General features: G+C 41.8%; 2 protein-coding genes across 2 annotated transcripts in view; one reads left to right on the forward strand and one right to left on the reverse strand.

The window, feature by feature from the left end:
- The window catches only part of MINDY2 (MINDY lysine 48 deubiquitinase 2), a 28,151-nt gene extending 16,255 nt beyond the window's left edge, over positions 1-11,896 (reverse strand). The window contains exons 1-3 of the mRNA XM_054387758.1: positions 11,228-11,896; positions 2,489-2,546; positions 756-820 (exon numbers count right to left, since the gene is read on the reverse strand). Coding sequence (XP_054243733.1) covers positions 756-820; positions 2,489-2,546; positions 11,228-11,896 — 792 coding nt within the window. The remainder of the gene's footprint in view (positions 1-755; positions 821-2,488; positions 2,547-11,227) is intronic.
- Positions 11,897-14,079: 2,183 nt separating this feature from the next.
- ADAM10 (ADAM metallopeptidase domain 10) overlaps positions 14,080-21,566 on the forward strand; it is a 41,971-nt gene continuing 34,484 nt past the window's right edge. The window contains exon 1 of the mRNA XM_054388401.1: positions 14,080-14,134. Within this exon, the coding sequence (XP_054244376.1) occupies positions 14,080-14,134 (55 nt within the window). The remainder of the gene's footprint in view (positions 14,135-21,566) is intronic.

Consider the following 21,566-nt stretch of genomic DNA (forward strand, 5'->3'; position numbering starts at 1 on the left):
TGACTGCTAACAATAAGAGGGTTTTATTGTTTGTAGCCCTTTAACTGCACAGTTGTGTAGTTTCTATTACCAGGAAAATATTTCTTAAATATTTAAGAAAAAAGTTTGTGACATTTACATAGTAAACCAATTCATTTGAGCACGTGAAAGTCAGAGGTTGTACTTTACCCATCTATATAGTTGTCATCAGCCTGCTCTAAGTTGACTATAGCTGTAATGTTCTACAGCACAGAATTGTGTGAAAAAGTAGCTAATTCTGTTACCACAAAAATAATTCATAAAATTTGATAGAAGTCACGTTTTGGATTATTTTTGAAAGAATCCACATTCAGTCTCCATTCTAATTACAACTATCCTAAGATATTCCAGTTTTCAACACTGAGAGCAATAAAAGGCCTAAAAATAAACAAAACTAGCTTGAAAGCTAACACCTATAATAAATTTAAATCACTTTTCCATGAGTAATCAAGAATACAGCTGTGACTATAGAGAGTTTCAAAAATTTGCTCCAATACATATTACAACTTTTTTTTAGATAAGTGTGGTCTTTAACACAGAAAGACATCTGTGATAAGAAAAATATTTTAAGTAATACTTTACATTAAGTCTATTAAAAAAAAAAAAAGGAAAAATTAACTACAAATAATGGTTTGTATGACTTTTTTTTTTTCCCCCAAAGATGATAAACCTTAGGTGAGGAAAAAAATTTAGTTTTTTCAGACATAAGCAATTCTATTTTAGGAGCAGCTCTTTACCTGCTCATAATTCAGACGCTGAATTTCAGATATCTCTTTAGGCTTTGCATCAAGAATATAGTCTCCTAAAAAAAGAAAACAAAGTTTATTCCACACATTCAAATCTTCAATATTTCTATGAACAATTCTGACTGATCATAAGTAACACCACTGAAGTTTTCTATCAAATTTATGACACTACATTGGTTTATAACCTGAATTATAATTATGGAAGAAAATACAAATATTAAAAAAAAGATCATATTAAGAAATAAAAGTCAAATGGCCAATGTCATTAGTAATGCAGTATTTCATAACCTGTTGGGGTATTATACCAATATTCTAATTAAGAAACTTACCTCCTTCTGTGCTTCAATTTAATAACACAAAGAAGTCCGAAAGTTCACAGTACGACTATACCTTACGTAACAATTTAAAAATGCAACCATTTATCCTGTTAGATATTATTTATATTTTAGCATGTTTGCATGCACCAATAATTCTGACAGACTTGTATTATATCTATCTACAACACAAAGATAATTTATCAGTTAATCAACACACTGGGTTCAAGATTTACATAACATTTTTAGTGACTCATACCCATAAGCTGCATCTCTCACATTTTCAGATTTTATTTCAATGCTTTTAATATTTATTACCTCCTCCCTTCCAAAAAAAAAATTAAGTTTCACTTAAATTAGGAAACCTGTAATCTATTGTTACAGGTTTCCTAATTTATAATCTTTTAAATTAAGGTTGTTGAAAGGGTTTCTGAATGGTTGGGGTTTTTTAAGATGCAGAAGAACCATCTGGCAACTGCTAATCCTGTTGACAGAATAGAAACCTAAACAATTTGAGCAGGTAATTTTGTTATTCAGCCTGGTAATTCCAGAAACTAATATATACCTTGAAGAAAGAATGCACACATTTAGCCAACTGATTTTTCAGTGAATTCAGATATTATTAGTCTATCAATGCAATTAGAAGAAATGTTTAGACAGGCAGCAAGATTTAAGACGTTTTTCTGAAATTATGTAATGAACTTTTTTCTTCCCCTGAAAGATTCAACAATATGCTTTTGAAAAGAACATTCTTTACAAGCAAAAAGAAAGAAAACCTTTTTTTCGCTTCTAGTAATGAAAAAAAAGAAAACCAAACTTAGTTCATTAAGCTGAAACATTTTATATTTGTTAGGCTACAAAGGGAATGAACTGTGGTATATGAAGCTTAAGTACTATCACAACTGCACTTTTAAAATTGGATCATTCTAGGCTACTGACATTACAGACATGACAGATGAAAACAGTCCCAGTTTTGCTGAACACAATCTAGTACCAGATTAGTGCTTGCAAATAAGACTCCAATCACTGTGATGATTATTTTTTCCTGTTATTTTAATTGGGTCACACTACCAAGGATTACAGTTACTGCAGACAAAGGCACAGTTAACTTATTATATTCTGTCAACTATAACAAAACAACATTTTAAGAGACACGAGTTAAGTTTAAGCCTACCAGTATGTTGGTGTATTAAGCAATACCAACTGCATCACCAGATTAAGCACTTAGAAAAGCAGTACGAAAAAACTTCTACAAGCAATTAAGAACAAGCATGAGTAACTGAATACTATAAGTACTTTCCTGAAGCATGCATTCAATTAAAGCTGAATAAAATAGTAAAGAAATAATTGCCCTATATTAGTACTCACTAGTAAGTATATAATTGAAAACCATTTACTGTAATTACTAACCTAAGTATTCCATCAGCTGTTCAGCTGTTATGATTTCCATCATTGGTGGCAGCTTAATCTGTGGAAGTAAAAGAATATTCTCTTTAAAATGTCAAAACACTACAATTTAGAAAGCATCAATAAAGTATTTCTAGATGGAAGTTTTCTGATCGCATTTGCCTCACCAATTTATAAAAGCATTAGTGCACTAGAGGGGATTAATAAGGCATTTTGCTTTAGCAAAACCAGATGCACACAGTACTTGCTCTCACTTGCAGCTCTGTTTAGTGCTCCCCACTCCCACCAAAACTTTTCACCAGCATTCCCCTCAAATTTATAAGGACTTCACACTGCTCACTATGCCAGCTCAGCTGAAAGCAACCAGGTTGAACAGAAACTATAGCCACACTCCATCTTATTCAGGAAAGCCATCTGACTTCCTGCCTTTATTACAACTCAAAGTTCCTGGATACAGTCAGCAGCTATTGGGAGAGGGAAGCCAAGATTCATGCAGGTATGACAAAATTACATCCCAGCCTCTCACTCCATGCTCACATTTCAAGGGTTTGGTTTAACTCCATACAGAGGGACCAGGCATACAACTCCATGGTGAAGCTGCCATTCCCCTTTCTCCTGACCTATTTCTGTTATCATCACCTGCTAAAGCCAACCACCTTCATAGTAGCCAGAGCCAAAAGCTTCTTATATATTTAACTCCTCCATCCTGAGTAAATGATTGTAAATGGTTGTAAATTTCTATTTCCGTAATTTCCTGCAATAACAGCTAAAGCAGAAACAGACGTGAAGGCATGCTTCAGGCAATTTGAAGGAAGATCATAGGACTGTGTTGTCTTCAACCACAGCATGGTCCATTTTTCTCTGCATAAACATGAACTTTGTTTTTATAGGGTTTGGGATTTTTGGGGTTGTTTTTGAGGCTTTCTCCTCAGTTTTTAATCCTCTTGTCCTATTTCTCTTCAACATCTTACTACAGAAAGTTTAGTATTTCAGTCAAGTTCCTCAGCACTGATCAATGTCCTCCTTGACACAGATCGAAAGACTGTTAGACTGCCAACTCCTGCTTAAGATGTAATAGGCAACTATTTTGATGGTTGTGGTGAGGAAAGAATAAGTAGAAAGCCATGAGATGGAAGAACAATACATATAAAGCTTTTGATGCAGCATTCAAACCTCAAAGATACACTGTAACAACACATCACATTGTTCACATTGTGATGGAGAAGGTTTCCCTCCCAATACGAAAACTAAGCTATTTTAATAGCTTCCCAAAGAAAATGACATGTGATTGCACTAAATCCATCTCATCGCCAATCTTAATTATATTTGACAAAAGGCCAATACGGTAAACATACAGGTTTAAAAGAGGTTCCATTAAATGGTCTTATTTATACACTAGCTAAGAAACATGCCCATACTGAGGTCAGAGTTGGCCATACATCAAGCCATGGATGGTGGACATAGAAAAAAAGCTGACAGTGAAGGAATCTGGGGAAGAAAGTGAATGGAAGTATAAAATGTTAGAAAAGTAGGAAATTAGTGAGGCACAAATTCATACAAAAGGAGACAAGTTCATACAAAGTGAGATGAATCAGACATGTCATGCTTGCATAAGCTTATGAATTTTTGAAATTATCTTTTAAATGAGTGACAACTGATTGTAACTTATAAAGCTTCTAAACCTCTTCCCAAAATCACTCTAAGTTTCAGTAATACTTTTTGATCCTGTTAATAATATTCATACTAAGCATTCATATAATATATTGCGCCATGTAAATAACAGAACTACAGATTTAAAAAGCTGATTCTTAAACTTCTGAATTGGCAGCATTCGAGGCTTCGCAAACACTAGATGCACACATGCCTAAATTTGGTCTGGTTCATTACAGCTCCTAAACCACATCAATGTATCAGCATAGAACAGAATTCATTTTGCTAGATACGCCTGAAGTGGTTCCAGGACTACAAATAGTAGTGAAACGAAGAAAAATTAGCATTGCTCCCTCAACTATGAGCAGAATAGTGTGATGATTCTTTAAGGACTGAAGCTAGATCTTTTTCTTATTTATTTCAAAAAATCATTCTTATCAGCTCAGCCAGCACTGCTTGGGTGTTTGTGCTCTGCACCACATTTGGGAATCTAGAAGTATGCTTACACTACAAATGGCAGCTAGCAAGCACAATTAATTACATGTTACCTGTATTTCGTGTGTATTCATGGCATAAACGTACTAGGAATTCAGGAATTAAAGGAGATGATATCATTGATTACAATCTGAATTCTTCCTCATAACTACAATGTTAATTTAAAAAAAATTTCTACTGCAGAAATAAAGCAGTTTTACTCATATCTGCAGAATCTCTTATAGTTGGATATTTTAATAAGACAAATCTCAAAATTAACTGGTTAATTAAATGCTAAACAAAGTCAATGGATTATTTCACATCATAATTTTAGGGCTGGTGTGTTTTGTGGGTCCCATCTTTAAGGCAGGCTAACAAGTTACAACAGTCATAAGTACTTCTAATGCGAGCTGACTTAAAGTTACAGAGAGAACATATTTGCTAACTGTTCAGATCTTCATTGCAAGAACTTAAGCTGCAGGAAATGTACAACAAAAAGGAAGTGGGAAAGAAAAACATCTTAGAACTTAAGGGAAGGGGGGAAGGAAATCATACAAAACCACCATAATTCTCCATGTAAATCAACACAAGTATACAATGTAACCAACAGTAGTAAAACGTGTTGCTGTCTATAATCATATATTCAAGTTTCCTCAACAGGTTTCAATGCTTAGTTACTAGATTTTACTTGATGCTTTAAGAAAAACACATTTCCTCAACTTCCACCCATTTCTTGTATACCACACCCCACCCTTTATTGCAGTTTCCAGGTCTTTTGCCCTGATGTCTCTTCCTAACTAGCTACATTGAGGAGTGGTAAACTAAATGCTTCTCAGCCAACTTAACTTAAGGTATGGTTGAGCTGCTTTTGTAATAAGACAACACTGGTAAACACATTTTCATATTGAACAGCTTCTCTAGTACAACTTACAGTTTCTATGCATTAGATGATAAATTTGGGAAACCACGTACACTAATTATAAATGTTTTCTGCTGTATTCTCCCACTCTTCAGATGGGCTTATAAAAAAGAGTGCCAAAAATACTATGCATATAGAAAAGGACTATGCAAACTCCTAGCGGTTTATTATTTATAGTCTCAGAACATGTTTATCTAAGATAGGGAACTCCCCCGAATTCAGTGTTCCAAAAGAGGTAAGAGTAGCTTCAAATTGCCTTGACAAACATCAGTTAATACTCCCTGCAAATATGTATCTCTTGCCTTACGGAAACAGCTTCGAAAACTTATCACACAACAGCCTGAATGTACATGGCACCACTCCAATAAACTTAACATTTTCCTCAACCAGATTTCCTTCAGTCTGTCCAAGCAGGCTTCCTGTTCTGGGAAATGCACAGTACAGGCCTACTGATCTGTAAGTTCAGCTCATCAAACAGATGCAGAGAGGAAGGTTGCCAAGGCCTCTGCTGAGCATTCTTCAGAAGCTCACCAGCAACTCGCCTTTGGAGGCTGAGTTCACATGAGTGATCTGTGCCAATTCTGACCATAAGGAGGTTTAGCTGAGCAACAAGACAAAGCGGGTCACGTGAAAAGGCCAATGCCAAGCCTCAGAGCAGGCACTACCATTACAGACTCCAACAAATCAAATGGATGTCAGCAGGAACATATTGTAGTCAGTTCCTATGGAGGAAAAAAAATTTAAAATATCTATTTTTATGAGAACCTAAAATTAAAAATGTCTAAGCAGAAATTTTTTACTCAACTTCTCATCACCTCAGTTTGGATACATCTAAGCATAAACAGTAATAACAACATTTAGATGATTTTTACAATCACCTAAATAAATAATTTATACAGATCTAAAAGATACTGAAATTTTAGTAGAACTAAGCATGTAAGGAACACCAGTCCCCAAACTTTCAATTTGTCGGGAAGACTGTGACAGAAAAATCTTCTAAAGACACAGTCAAATATGCTACTGGAATTATTCACCTACATAAACAGCTGTGAGGCCAAGATATTCTGTATGGACTCATTTCTCAAGGCAGTATTAGCATTGTTTTTGTTACATTATGCTTTCCCTTAGACTTATTTAATGTTTCAAAACAATTGTCTTCCCTGTTCCCTGAACATTTCAAATGTGTAGTTTCTGTGCAATGTGTTAAGATTCACAGAATTCTTCAGCTAGATCACATCACATCCTACTTAAGAAACAGTAGAATTATATGGTACCCTTAAGCTTTTAGCATCTGACAATTATCCCATACTGCCCCTACAAGAAGTTACAGTTTAATGTAATTTCAGAAGTTATCAGAAAGTGGTGCGTGAACTACACCTGATGAAGACCACAAAAAAGTACTTAGAAGCTTTACTGCATAGTGAGCCATAGGTCTGAGGAAAAACTGAGCCATCTTCAGACAAGCTGAAAAAGAGTGTCCTACGCTACTCTACGTCAGAGAAGACAACCCATGCTCAAGCACACATTTTAAAATGTTTGTTTCAACACTCCTGGTTTCATTTCTATCACAGGGGCCTAAACAATTTCCATACTGTTTTGCACAGTAATTACTTCTTCAAGTTGGTATCAAGTTTCTTTCATTTTCTTTTTATTTAGAACACCACATCTATAACACTTCCACAAGCAGAACTCTTGAACTCTACTTTCTAAATGCTAAACCACTTTTAAGTTAAGGTTATACAGGCAATCTGTAAAAGCACTTCAGAAGAAAACTATTTCAGAATTGTAATATTTAAAAACACAGCTTCTGCAATCTACCACCTCAAAGTTGTATATACAGACTCATTTGAAAGCAAAGGATAAAAGAGAGGCAGCAGTTTTATCACCAGTTTAGTTCCAAAACCTGATACTATAAAAAAGGAATCTGAACAGTTCCAATGTGTGCTACTATTTCTGAATTTCCAAAACCTTGAGTGCTGACGAGTTATTATCTCACAGATGAGAGCACACAGATGCAGCACTTCATAAAAAGCAATTATTTTTAAGCAATCTTTACACCTGTATTCCTAAATAAGTATCTTACCCTCTAATATAAAAAGTACTTAAAACCGGCATAATAAAAACTGAATGACTGGGAACAGAGAAGAACCTTACTTCATTAATGAACAAGATTTTCATAACCCTAGGAAGAAATATTTTGAGTATATGGCACACAACTCAGGGACATTTTAAGTCTTCCTGATATTGCAATCCTTCAAACAAATTATGTTTAGTCTCTCTGCATTCAGTGAGGGCTATCCCAAAAAGATGTTTTGAATGAGGGCAACTGAGACATACAAAAAGAAGGTCAAAACAACAGCATTGAGATAAGAAGCTTCAGCATTTGGAGATGCTGAACCTGAAAACATAGCCAAATGTTAATCTGAATGTTTAGGCATAACCGCTTCCGTGACTATGGTCTACACACCCTCTGAAGACTTCCTACTCACTGCTAAGCAGTAAATAAACTATTTGCTTAGAACAAAAATCTTTACATGCCACTTGTCACAAACAAGTAAGGGCTGCACAAGCACAGACAATACACAGTATTGGATTTCAAGATTATCACTCCCATTCTGGAATAATGGAGCATGGCCGTGCTAAGGGAATTATTTTTGAGAACTTGAAAACTTGTATTTTAGCTGTTTCTCAACTTGGAGAACTTGCATACATTATCTGAGTTTATTTGAGACCACATCTACTTACCTACAGGATGACCAAAACTCTCAACCTTGTCAGAACACAGTTTTGAGAAGGAAATTTGGTGGCTGATAGAAGAAAGAGGGCCCAAAACTTAACTGCTTACCTTCATATTTTCTGTTGTGATTTTATTTCCCCTCCTCATCTCCTTCTTACTCCTTCTTTTTTAATTACCCTGTGCCACACAGCTTCTTTCCACCTAACATAGTATAGTATTCTTGCTCTGCTTTCACCTATTTTCATTTCCTAGTTTGCTTTCTTGACCCCAAATTATAATTACCTGACTCAGCCTAGTGTTCATCTTGGTTCTGGAGAAGTGAGAAGAGGTATGTCCACCCTCAGCCTTGGTATGTACTGTCACTGAGGTGCAGATGATCTGACAATAAGCTTGACAGTACAAACAATGCCAAGATAGTTCAGAAAGGCATTCATTAGAAAAATCAATTCTAAGCCAGGGAAATATACTACCACATGAAAACTCTCAAGCATATCAATAATAAATTATCAGATGACAGTTTCACCAGCCATGCTGCCTGACTGTAATTAATGTAAATTCTGCTGAGATTTTACATAGGCACAATGATAGAAAATTCTTCCTGCATTCTGAAGAGGCATTTTGATTTTTCACTTATTTATAAAATTTGGTTATCAGCTTAATTTTCACTAATGTATTTGTTCACAACAGAATGTCAGCTAAAATTCTGTATGGGAGAGAGCAGAGGAAAGCAATCAAATTTAAAGAGGTAAAGGGAGAACGCAAAGGAACAAAACCTCCTGAAACTTAAATGCAAACAAGGGCAGTGCTGTCCCATCTATATGCTCCCACTAATTTAAATGTAACTAGCTGTTTCTTTTAAAACACTACCGCACAGCATGAGTCATAAAATACCAGGTTGAAAAGAACCTCAAGGATCATCGAGCCCAACCTTTCAGGGTAAGAATATAGCTTAAATGAGATGGTCCAGCACCCTGTCAATCGGGGCCTTAAAACTGTCTAATGTAGAGGAATTCACCACCTCCCTTCTCTAAAAGGTCGAATGGTAAAAAAAAAAATTCTGGCATCCAGTCCAAATCTCCCCAGTAGCAACATGTACACATTGCCCCTTGTCTTTACCATGTGACTTTCTGTAAAAACAGGGAGTCCCCCTCATCATGACAGCTGCCTTCTAGGTACTTGCCCATGGTTATAAGGTCTCCCCTAACCCCTCTCAAGGCTGAACAAACCCAGTTCTCTCAGCTTTCCTTTGTATGACAGGTCTTCCAGTCCTCTGATCATTCTTGTAGCCCTTCTCTGCACCCTTTCCAGCCTGTCCACATCCTTCTTGTATAGCAGGGACCAAAACTGTCCACCAGTACTCAAGGTGCAGCCTGACCAGCACTGAGCAGAGTGACCCCTGCTTGCGATACTCTTATTAACACACCTCAGCATCCTGTTTGAGTTTCTTTGCCACTGCAGTACACTGCCCATGTTGAGCCTTTTGTCCACCAAGACCCCCAGATCCCTCTCCACAGTGCTGCTCTCAAGCCATGTGGCTCCCAATCTGAGCTGCATTCCTGGGTTATGTGTTCCCAGGTGCAAGACCCTACATTTGGCCTCATTAAACTTCATACATTTCGTTCTTGCCCACTCAGCAGGCACGTCAAGATCTTCCTGGAGGGTGGCTCCCCTTTCTGGAGTTTCAACTTCCCTGATTATTTTTGTGATATGGAATAAGCTCTTCATGGCCTGCCATTCACCCCTAGGTGTTACATGAGTGTTAGAAAGTGAGTGTTAAATGCTGAAGTCTTAATAGAATCTTCACATACTCTTGAGGATAGTGGAACCTACTTAATACCTGAGCCACATATACTGCTTTCACTGATGGCTAAATATCTACATCACTGTAGAGCTTTGCTCTTAATATATGAGCTATTCCACTTAGGAAAACATACAGAAAATCCTAACTCAAAAGCATTAATCTTCTGAAAAGTTACTTTCCTCTAAACAAAGTTATTCCTGTAGAAAAAAAATATTCTTGTGATACTGCTTCCATTCCTACATCACCTGTTTCAACTTTGAACAATCTTATATTCCTCCAATACCAAATTTCTTCCCCCTGACATTAAAATATTAAATGTTTCTGGAAAGCTTTACTATTCCACAACTCTATTCTATCAACTCACCAATCTTTTCAGGTAGAATTGCCAGAAATTCCTAAGAAGTACTTCTGCCGTCTTGATTTACAATGCACCTTATAACTTCCCTTCTTCTCCAGTAGCTACTTCTTTACATATAAATCATTATATTATGCCTTACACTTTAGTGGCTTAAAAGTTACAAAGAATTGTTTTAAGACAGCAAGTCCATATCCACGATGGCACAAAAACTTCTGGCCCTCAAAGCAGTACTTGAGATCACCTCACCTCCATTACTTGTTAATTTAAATACATTCCATGCTGTGTGACTGTACAATGTAATCCCATTACTCAGGTAGTTACTTGAGCAAATCTGTATTTCGCACAATTCCGCATACACTTCAGTAACTAGCCTATTTCTCCAAAATACCACCTATGTTTTCGGTGCTATAAATATAAATGTTTACTCACAAGAGACCCTACCGTCTGCAAACCATATACTGCTCAGTTTAGTAAAGCATCATGTAGATTTTTATTTCTATTTTAAGGCAGCAGCAAAGTAGTCTACATGACAGTTCATCTAAGCAGTATATTGGCAACAGACTGCAAGTACTCCATGAGAGCAAAAATGAGTCTGTGTCTTAATCAGCAGAAACTTCCAGCGGTGCATGAAAGTGTTTCAGCCCCCTGAACGCTTCCCTCACTACACGAAACGCCCCGTTAGCCCCGGCGGTGCCGGCGTTTCCAGGTCACGGCTCTGCCCCGGCGGCACCGCCCGCCTGGGCCCCGACGCGGCGCGCACCCGCCATGGCGGCAGCAAGCGCCTTGGCGCGCCCGCACCGTACCTTCCAAGCCAGGAGCAGTACGTTCATGATGGCCAGCAACGGACAAGGTCCGTTCTCGTTCTGGGTGATGACAGGCGTGTTCTCCTCTTTCCAGCGGACCCACTTGATGTGATACACCGACTGGCCCGGGAAGCGCTCCTTGGAGGCGGAGAGGAGCTGGGAGCCCGCCGCAGGCCTATCCCCTTCAGGCTCGGGGGCCGGGCCCCCGGAGGAACCCCCCGCCGCTACTGCCTCCTCAACGTCGCTGTTGAGTTCGGAGCTGCTCGGACAGCATGAGTGCAGGTTGGAGAAGGACTCCAGGGAGTCCAGGCTCCGGGACTCCTCCCCTGGCAGGCTGGGAGCCCCGCTGCTCCCAGAGCCAGCCCCCACGGAACCGCTTTCCGAGGTAGGCGCTGCTCCGGGGCTCTCCGGCGCCAGCAACCCCTCGCCATCCGCAGCTAGCAAACTACCTTCCGTGGCCCGTAAGGGAGACGCCGTCTGAGGGGCTGGGGCAGAAGCGTCCGGCTGAGAAGGGCTATGCCGTCCGCCGCCCTCCTCAGCCGCGGCCGGCCCGTCCCTGCAGCCGCCCTCGCCTTCCACCGCCTCTTCCAGGAGGAGTGGGCTGGCAGCGCCCCCGTCGCCCGTCTTCAGTGAGCCCGGAGGCGGCGGGGGCTGCGCCAGGCTCTCCATGCCCGGCTCGCCGCCGGCTCCTTCACTCTCTATTGGCACTGCAGCAGCTGATTCTTCGCCAACAGCGCCCGAGACGCCATAGTAGCGGCCACGGCTCCGCCCCACCAGGGACGTGTGGGCGGGAAGGGGAAGCAGCCGCGGGTCACAACGCGGTTCGAGGCGGAGTAGGGGCGCCCCAGGGGCGGGGCCTGGCGGGGCGGAGGGGCCGAGCGGAAGGGTATAATTCCAGAGACAGCAACGATAGCACCTACGGCTGGGGAAAAGGGGACAGGGGGGAACAGGTGGGGAGAACGCGCCCCTTTGGGCCGCGTGAGAGGGTGCGGGGAGGCGGAAGCCCGGAAGGGGCGGCACAAGGCGCGGCAGCCGCGGAGTGGAGTGAGGTAGGGTAGGGCACGGCAGGATTGGGCTGGACCTGCGTCCTGTTGGCTGCCTTAGTGCACCCGTCAGAGGCGGTGCAGGCACTAAGAATGCCCGCTCCCTCTTCCCGACATGACAGGCCCCCCAACCGAGTACTAAAGGCTACAGCGAACGGGAGGCAGGGTGGAGACACCGTTGCTACCCTACCCCGCCTGTTTTGCCGGAAGCGGGCAGAGGGCGGGGCCACGGCTGCGCGGGCAGGGCGGCGGGTAGCGCACCGCAGCTGGCGTTGGTCGCTCACCCGCAGGCGCGGAGACAGAGCGCGGTGGGAGGGGTCGCACGCTGCATTACGGGTAGTTTATCTGTTTATGAACAAGGTCAGCTTTCTTAAAGGTTTTCAGTACTTGTATTGTATTAAATACCTGTAGGTAATTATGGTGAGTGTAATAGATCATTTGAAAGCTAACGCAACTGTATTATCTGACTAATAAACTTCATGTAAAAACCGTCAGGATGTAATCACAAATTTTAAATACAATTTTGGGAAATTAAGAATTTATCTTCTCTGTTTTGCTTCCAGCAGTTCTTTTTTCTGGGCGCTTTGTAGACAGTTGCATCACCTTTAGCAGCCTTAAGTATGTTAGTGTGGTTTCTTTGTATTGGCATAACAATTTTTCTTAGCTCCAACGTTATCGGGGGAAGGGTGGTTTCTTGGTTGGGTTTTTTTTTTTTTTTTGTATTTTGAAAACAGGAATGAAAAAGCACAAACAGGAAGAGATGATCATAAATTGAGAAACTTGTCACAAGCTCTAATATTAAGATACAGAAAATTTTGAATTAGCATAAGCTAAGAATTAGCACATTGACAAAGGTGTGGAACGTTCTGTCTGAACAGCTCGTTGTCTTCATTAGAGGATTTTTCTTTGTGCTTGAATTGTGAGAGTTATCCAAAACAGTCGCAGAATTAAATTTCTGTTGGTGACTGTAATGCTTCATAACACGTAGACCATCAAGACAAATAGGTGACCTAAAATAGAAACCGAAAAGTGAGTTAATTAGTTTCTGCAAGGAAAAATGTATAAAGGGGTAAAGGAAACCAGCTGATGTATTTATACTTTCGTAAGGAGTCGTTGTGGTGAACGGCCCGAAGGCTGTTCCCACGGAGGTTCAAAAGAGTCAGAAACCTGATCAACAAGTCCAAACGAAGCTGGTGTACCAGCTCGTTCACTCCTGAGGACGCAGATCATACTCACACAGTAATCGGCGCCTCGGCCCAGAGGGGCCCAAGAGGCCGCAGGAGTTCCGCGCCTGACGCCCCGCCCCCAGACAGCCCTAGAGCAGGCGCTGACGCTACCCTGCCTCAGCTGGGAAGCCAACAGCCCCGGAAAAAACCGCTCCCGGAGGCGGCCTGGGGCGGTCCTCCCGCCGTGCCTCGGGCGGGACATGCAGCCAGGCCCTGCCCTGATTTGACGTCGAGAGAACTCCATTCGTCCTCGAGCGGCAGCAGGCAGCGGGTCCCCGCGCGTTGCGCGGGAGGCGGGGTGACTCGCACGTTCAGGGCGTGCCCTGCGGCCCCGCCCCCCCGGTGGCGTCGCGCGGCCGGGGGCAGGCGGCCGGAGGAAGTCGTGGTGCTGGGATCGGACCGGAGCAGAACGCGGCGGGGCCGGCGGTGTTGGAGAGAGCCGCTAATCCGTGGGCGGAAACGGTCCTCCAGAGCGGCGGGGAACAAAGCGGAGTGAGGCGCGGAGCTCGCCCCTCCCCATCCCGGTGCCGATTGGGGCGGATGTACTGTGGGTAGGCGGTGGCGGGGCCTGGGCCCGGTGAAGATGGATCTGGCGGGGACGATAATCCTGCTGTTCTCCTGTGCAGTGGGCGCCGGAGGTGAGGAGCTGCCGGGCCCGCCCAGCCCCCCGGGGCCCTGGCCTGCGGCCCTGGCTCGGGGCTGCCGGCTTCCTTTCCTCCCTTCCCCCTCTTCGGCGCGGCTGGGGGGCGGCGGGCCCCACTCGCCGGAGCGCCGCTCCTTAACGCTCCGGCGGCAGGCCGCGGCTTGAGCTGCCGGACGTGGTTCTCCGTCTCCTGCTCCCGAGTACGGTCCGCATTATTCTGCCTGGGCCTTCTTTCGCTGCTGCTTGGGACCGGACAGGCGCCACCACCCCTTTCCCGGGACTTTTTCGCCCACCGAGGGCCGAGTCAGTTGTTCTTTCTTCCTCAGCCCCTTTTTCCCTACGGTGCTTGGCTGTATCTTCTCCGGCCCGGCTCCCTCCTCTCGGTTCCGCTGTTCAATCTCTCACGGTTCCGCTTTTTGTTACCTTTCTCCGCCCCGTCCTTCGCGCGCGGACGGAGCCAGGTGGCAGCGGCGGCTCTGGGGAGCTGGTGTCTGGGAAGAGGCGGCGGATATGCCGGGAACCTGTGCCTCGAGTGCGCGGGAGCAGTGCGGTTGCCCGCTTGGGTATCTCGCTGCCCGCGGACCTCGCCTTGCTTGTCGCCGAAACCAGGAAGCACGGGTAGACGGAAAGTTCAGGTTAATGAAATAACAACAAGCCCAGGTTTTCCCGGAGGTGTGACCGTAGCTTCGGGGAGGGTTTCCCTTCTCTGAGGCAAAGGAAGAACCGGCTTAGGTTTACAGGGAACCTATAACTTTGTGACGGCAACCGTTATGAGTTATTTTTCAGCATTAGGAAACTTGGGTAGTTTTTTGACTGTCTGGTAAATTGGTCAAGTCATGGTAGGAAAATAGTTTCGAGTTTTTACGTGAACAAACACTGGACAAGGTGGACTTCTGGAGCAGCTGATAAGGACTTAGTTTGTCTGTTTCGTTTGGCACCATTCCTGTTTATCGGTGTTCAACATCTTTGTACATCAGTATGTAGGTTTATTAACAAAGAATCTAGTCCTAAATCTTTGTCTTTCAGATGTACTCAAAAAGTAACATCAAAGTATGTGAAAACTTCAGTAGGTTGTATTTGAGGCTAAGCTGTGAAATGGAAGGCAAGCAGATGTGCATGGTCAGAAATCATCCCATTATTTATATGATTAACAAAAGACAGCTGGTGACTTTTGCTTCAGAAATTCTTGTAAACTGTCAAGATATTTCAGACTTAATTTTTGGCATACTTTTCAAGGCCTCTTTGTTTTCTGAACTAAATGGTGCTGGACAAAATTAATTCGAAGTGATTCATTAACCAGTTGTAAGGGTTGTTTCCACTGTTGAATTCTGGTCAGGCTAATATATCTTAAAGTCACAGTAAGCATGTAAAGTAACAATCTCTGCATATATAGAAGCAAATTGATGAAGCATATTTTAGAAATTCATGTTACTTCTTTGAGAAAAGAATGGGCATCTTCAGTATTTCTGACGCTAGGAAGCACACTTCACAACCTGGTAACAGAAGCACATGTCTTTCAGTGTTTAGTAGTACAGGTAGATCTTTAAAGAAAACTTAATAATGCTGGATAGAAATCTAGAAATGATGGCTGACGTGTATGTAACGTTTCCTGTGAAACTTTGAATAAAATTATCAATTTTTTTTTTAATGATAAAAGCTTGCATTGGTTCAAGCTGCCTGGCACCACTAGTAGGGATGGGGCTATGCCCTGCCCCCACACCCACACCTCCAATGCTAAAGGTGTTGGTGGTACTGTGCTGTTTAATGGCACGTCGATATGTTGTAAGTGGATTATGTCATTGATTGTTCAGTTAAAATGAGTTTTGTATGCTCTGTCATCATTTATCAGTCATCTCACCCAACTGATGAATGGAACAGAAGAGAGCACTTATCCACCTTTTGAGGGTTTTAAATGTCCGTGGGATGCCAACACCAGACTGCTTCTGTCGTGGTGTCTCTTATGTGTGCCTGGTCTTGATCATAGTAACAGTATTTTTCCATGAGTACCATTTGAAGGTGTGCCCTGAGGTTGGATAATTATAGGTGGCAGGGTATGTTGGAGAGTATGAGCAAGTGCCTAGGCTGGTGGTCATCTCCAGTGTTTAGGAATCTCATCTCTGAGCACAGGCAAATTCCTGATAAGCTGGTAAAATGTTTGGAAAGAGGATGTCGTCAGCCCAGTAATTCCTGAAAGATACAAGTCACTGCAATGTGCTGAGGCCTGGCCTATTCCTGTTGAGCTCTTCTCGGTGCTGTTCAGCACACAGAGGAAGGAGTCTCTGGGCCTATAAACAGACCAACAGGCATGGCAGTGGCACCAGAGAGCCAGCCTGTGATTCCTCACTTCTGTACAGAAGTACACAAGGAAAATGTCTCATCCTGCGAAGGATAAGGATGAACCAGGGCTGTCACAGGAACAAGAGGAAGAGCCAGAGATAATCACTTGATCTATATTCCTGGACGAGCTGCAGGACATACAGAAGGACTATGGCCACCATCCAGGCGAGCTCATTATCACCTGGCTGTTCCAGTTATGGGAGAGAGAAGCCAGTGGTTTGGAATTAAATGGTAGGGAAACCAAGCAGGTGGCATCCCTGTCTAGGGAAGAGGGCACTGACAGAAGAAAATAATCCAGATTCTTCTGAAGGCCAGGTTCACTATAAAGTGGATTATGGTCAAAGTACCTGCATGAGAGATAAAGTTTCTAGGGATAATATGGCAAGACAGGTGTTGCCAGATTCTGATGGATGTCATTAACAGAATTGCAGTTGTGTTTCCACCTACCAGTAAGAAGGAAACCCAGGCCTTCTTGGGTGTTTTGAGTTTCTGGAGGATGTGTATCCCAGACTATATTTTGATTGTGAGCCCTCTCTCCCAAGTGACTTGGGAGAAGAATGATTTCCAATGGGGCCATGAGCAGTGACAGGCCTTTGAATAAATCAGAAAGGAGATTGTGCATGCAGCAGCCCTTGGGCCAGTCTGGACAGGACAAGGTGTTACAAATGGGCTCTATACCGCAGCTGGTAGAGCACAGTTGGGCTCGGTGTGCAAGGGAAGAGCTTCCTCTACCCATCATGCTACGTGAAGCAAGTTGGTCACCCTGATAATACAGCAGGCTTGATTGGGGAGCCCGAACTGCTCAGGAGTCTTAGAAATCATCACAAACTGGCCAGAAGGCAAAGATTTTGGGGTGTCACCAGAGCAAAACCTGCCAGAAAACAAAAAGTGATCTGCGCTGTTCCTGCTGCACTGTGGGAAAGCACTGAAGGTGGGAGGCTTGCTGTTCCCACTTGTGTGGGAACCCAACTCCTACATGACATGTTGCAGAAGCTGCTGAGGGGAGAAGGTGAATCAAGGTGAAAGCCATCCAACTGGCTTGAGATATTGCTGAGCAAGAGAAATGACCAATGCTTGCTCTATCTCTATACAGATTCATGGATGGTGGCAAATGCTTTGTGGGGGTGGCTACAGCAATAGAAGGAAAACAACCGGCAGTGCAGAGGTAAACCCCTCTGGGCAGCTGAATTGTGGTAAGATATCGTGGCTGAGGCAGAGAGCTTGATGATCCAAGTACATCATGAGGATGCCCCTGTACTTGAGAATTGTGCCTCTAAAGAAGGTAACAACCAGCAGGTTGGGCTGCTAAAAGTGGCTCAGATGGATCTGGACTGGCAACATAAGGGTAGATTATTTCTAGCTCAATATAGTAATAATTTTTAAAATTCCATTAATCTGCACTTTTAAAAAATAATACACTTGTCTATATTGAGTCTGAGATACTTTCACAGCATACCTGAGTTTGAACTTTTCTTTCACAGTTATGCAAGACTTTGTGACTGTGTACACTCTGGACTATATATCCTTTTGACTCTGTAGACTCAGTTGTAACAGTCTTTAAGTACTTTAGTTATAGAAGTATATTGTAGACTAACAGAACTAGTTATAACATTAGTTCACAATTATAAATCACAAAAGAAGTATTTTTAAACGTTCAAATGGTTGGTTTGAGGACAAAGATTAGTGAAATCTTTGTTTCGCTCAAAAATTTTCTTATTCTTAAAATTACGTAAAAGAATGCAATCAAAGGCAAGTAATTAGTGTGGTCGCACTAAGGAAGCGTACCACTACGTCCGTATTTATAACTGCTTTATAACTGTCTGTGTGGTCTGTGGTTAAAATGGACAGCTTATCAGCAATTTGGTCTAAACAGACCAAACATGCTTGATCATGTTTAGTATTGGATCACTTTTGGGGCTCTCTGAGAAGTTTTTCTTTCTTTGCTTCTACTGATTAAGTATGAACTTCATAAAACAAGTGGTCCAGTAGATCAGTTTCAATAATGAGAAGGAGAAGCTGTGGCAATTTTTTTATTAGTAATTGAGGAAAGATAAACTTTATCTCAGATAGGCACCGTATACTAGAGGGTAAAATATGTGCCCTGCTTTTAATTTTATTTGAAAAACAAAACAAAACAAAAACAACGAAATGAACCATGTAATCACACTTTGTTGCATGGAATAAAGACACATGCAGGTGTATTAAAACAACATAATTCTCAACAGATAATGCTTTCTGAGGAATGGAAATAAATGAAAGATGCTTTCCTTCTACTGAGGACTATTAAAAAAAATAATGAAAGGGGAATAGAAAATACAGAAAAGGGAGCTATTGAGAACTCCCAAAAGCTTGGATTTAGCAAAAGGGGTCATGCTTTGGCTAGAGAAATCAGGTGCTAAACATTGTTGCAAATCTATGCTAAATTCTGTTTTCTCTGGTACCACATGCTCTTCTGTGTTGCTAGGACTTTCAAGTTGTACCTTCATGTCTTGTGCTGCTGGATATTGAACTACCCCCTGAACAAGGAGAAATTCTGGTCTTTTTCTGGACACATGGGGGAGTTGGGGGAAGGCATTTATGAGCTATCACCATCTCAGTGATTTGTTTTGCATCATTGCTATAAATTGAGAAGAATACCAGCCTTCATTAGCATGGCACTCAGCCTCCAGCATTTATCTGGAGTTTAAAATAAAAACATGAATTTTATATGGCTGGATGAGACAGTGTCTGGTAAAGACAGCTGTCAGATGGTTTCAGAAATGCCTATGGTAATGAAAAATAAATAAAATTGGGTGTTTAAATGGCAACTTAGAAATGCCATGGCATAACTGTAATGAGTTACTGCTGTCTAGTAGTTCTGCCCTGACCACACATTCGTATCTCTTCTCTTTCACCACCTCTATTGCCTGATCGTGTAAGATGCCAGTTCAACCTGATAATTTAAACAAAAGAAATTATTTTTTTTTTTGCTACACATGTAACTTCCATTGGTGATTGCACAGACCCAAGCCCAATGGGGAGGAAGAGGTGGAACTTGCATGGGTTAAGAAGCAAGAGGGTGGGATTAAAAAAAGCAGACATCTGTTTATTGCTTATACTGGTGGCATAAGCATTCTTTAATGTCCCATGTAAAGGGAATGCTAAGAGAAAGAAACTTTACATTGAAAACAGTTTGAAGTACAACTTTCTTTGATTGTCTTAATTAAAACTTGTGTTATATTTAAACTGTTTGCCTTTATCATCTGTGTGATTTACCATCTTATGGGAAGTTAAATTGTCATCTTTTATCATGATTTATATAAATATAATAGATGTTTGTGTTTACACTGGTGATCTTTATTACCACTCTTCTTTATGTGCGTGAAGCTAGCTCCTATCATGATTTCCTCTGTAATCTTTCCCGATACTGAGGTTAGTCTGACCACCTGTAGATTTCCAGGCCCTTCTTCTTGAAGATGGAGATGATGTTTGTCTTCCAGTTCTGAGGAACCCCCCTCCATCACTGTAATCTTTTAAAAAAGTGATAGAAAGCCTTGATATAGCATCAGCTAGCTCCCTCAATATTCCTGAATGCATCCCATCTGATCCTGTGGACTTCTGTACATCCAGATGGCTTAGGTGTTCCCTGGCTCAGGTTCTTTACTTCAGGGGTACTGCTTCATTCCCACAGGTTGGGAAGGCTTTTTCTAGGGAGCAGGAAAAGGTCTTCATGGGTCTTTTATAGGAAAATTACCATGATAAACAAACTGAAAGCCAGATCATTTAGCACAAGCCACCAAACAATTGTTATATGTAGCTACTCAAGTTGTGCCAGGAGGCTTATAGCTAAAATCCCGTAGGTGATATGTTTTGCCTTTTGCATAAGCTAGTTTAAAGGTGAGAATGTATGTTTCAAGCTCTGTACATGTCCAGTGGGATTCGTGTCTGTTCAGAACCACAACTTTAGATACTTTCTTTACACCTCTAGGGATTTCGAAGAGCTATTGACCGTAGCACGCAAAAATATTTCACAGGAACTGTCACCTTGGGACATTTGCCTAAATGCTCCACCTCATTCAGTTTAAACACCTTCCTTTGTATTTACCTCTAAGCCCAGGAGACTAAAGCTTCGTTCCCTGGAGGGTTTTTTTTTGTCATAGGAAATGTCACATCTAGTTTCACAAGCCTTTGGAAAACTATCCTGTCAAATTCAAAATCCATCCTGTTATCACTTGAATACCTGTATTCTAAAGGATTCCTGTCCTCTAGCTAGGCATTTAGACGAAACATAATGCTGGATTATTCCACTAGGTTGCCTGTAAAAGCATCATGCCTTCTTTGATGTTTGACTAATGGCAACATGATAGAAGCAGTTTGTAGAGTGGCTCCCTTAAACTATATCTAGATGCTCATAGCTCAGTTTTCCTTATTGTGGGCTTTCTGACCATAAACTGATCTGAAACCGATTTGTCTTGCAGTCTCTATGAAGAAAAAAAATTAAGTTTTTCAGTTACAGTAAATAACAGTAGTTTCTTTCTCACAGAGGTTGAGATCTTTGTGTGTGCTGTTGTACCAATTTCTTGAGATGCACTACTCAGGTTCTGTGACAGACCTCTTCCTTTTTGATGCAGAATCTTCTAATTACAAAAGCTGCATCTTGCAGGTATTCCTGCCTCATGCATCTCAGTGAAATATTTCCAATTTAACAAACTTTTGCCAGAGCATCCTGTAAATCCTTGTTACCAAAGTTGAGTTACTTAAGCTACCTTTGTGAAGAAGACAATCACTTTTGATTGGTAGCTGGTTTTATTAGAAGAAGATTACATATCAGTTGCAGATTTGGCTGCTATGTTACTGTTACATGTCCTTATGGAACTGAAAGTAAATGTTCATTTTGAAGCCTGGATTTCAACCCTAACTGAAGTCTCATCTGTAGAAAAGCTATGAAGTAGCACATGCTCAAGGTGATACGCAGCTGCTTTGGTTTAGCAGGAGGAGAGTAGCAAGAGTGTTTTTGTTAAGTGTTCAATACGAGAGTATTTATAAGGACTTTTTAAGTTTTGTAAAAAGGGGAAATAGCGTTGTTTCTCTGTGGTCACAGAAAGTTGTTC

Source organism: Indicator indicator, chromosome 16 (assembly GCF_027791375.1).
Source record: "Indicator indicator isolate 239-I01 chromosome 16, UM_Iind_1.1, whole genome shotgun sequence".
In the NCBI taxonomy this organism is placed as follows: Eukaryota; Metazoa; Chordata; class Aves; order Piciformes; family Indicatoridae; genus Indicator; species Indicator indicator.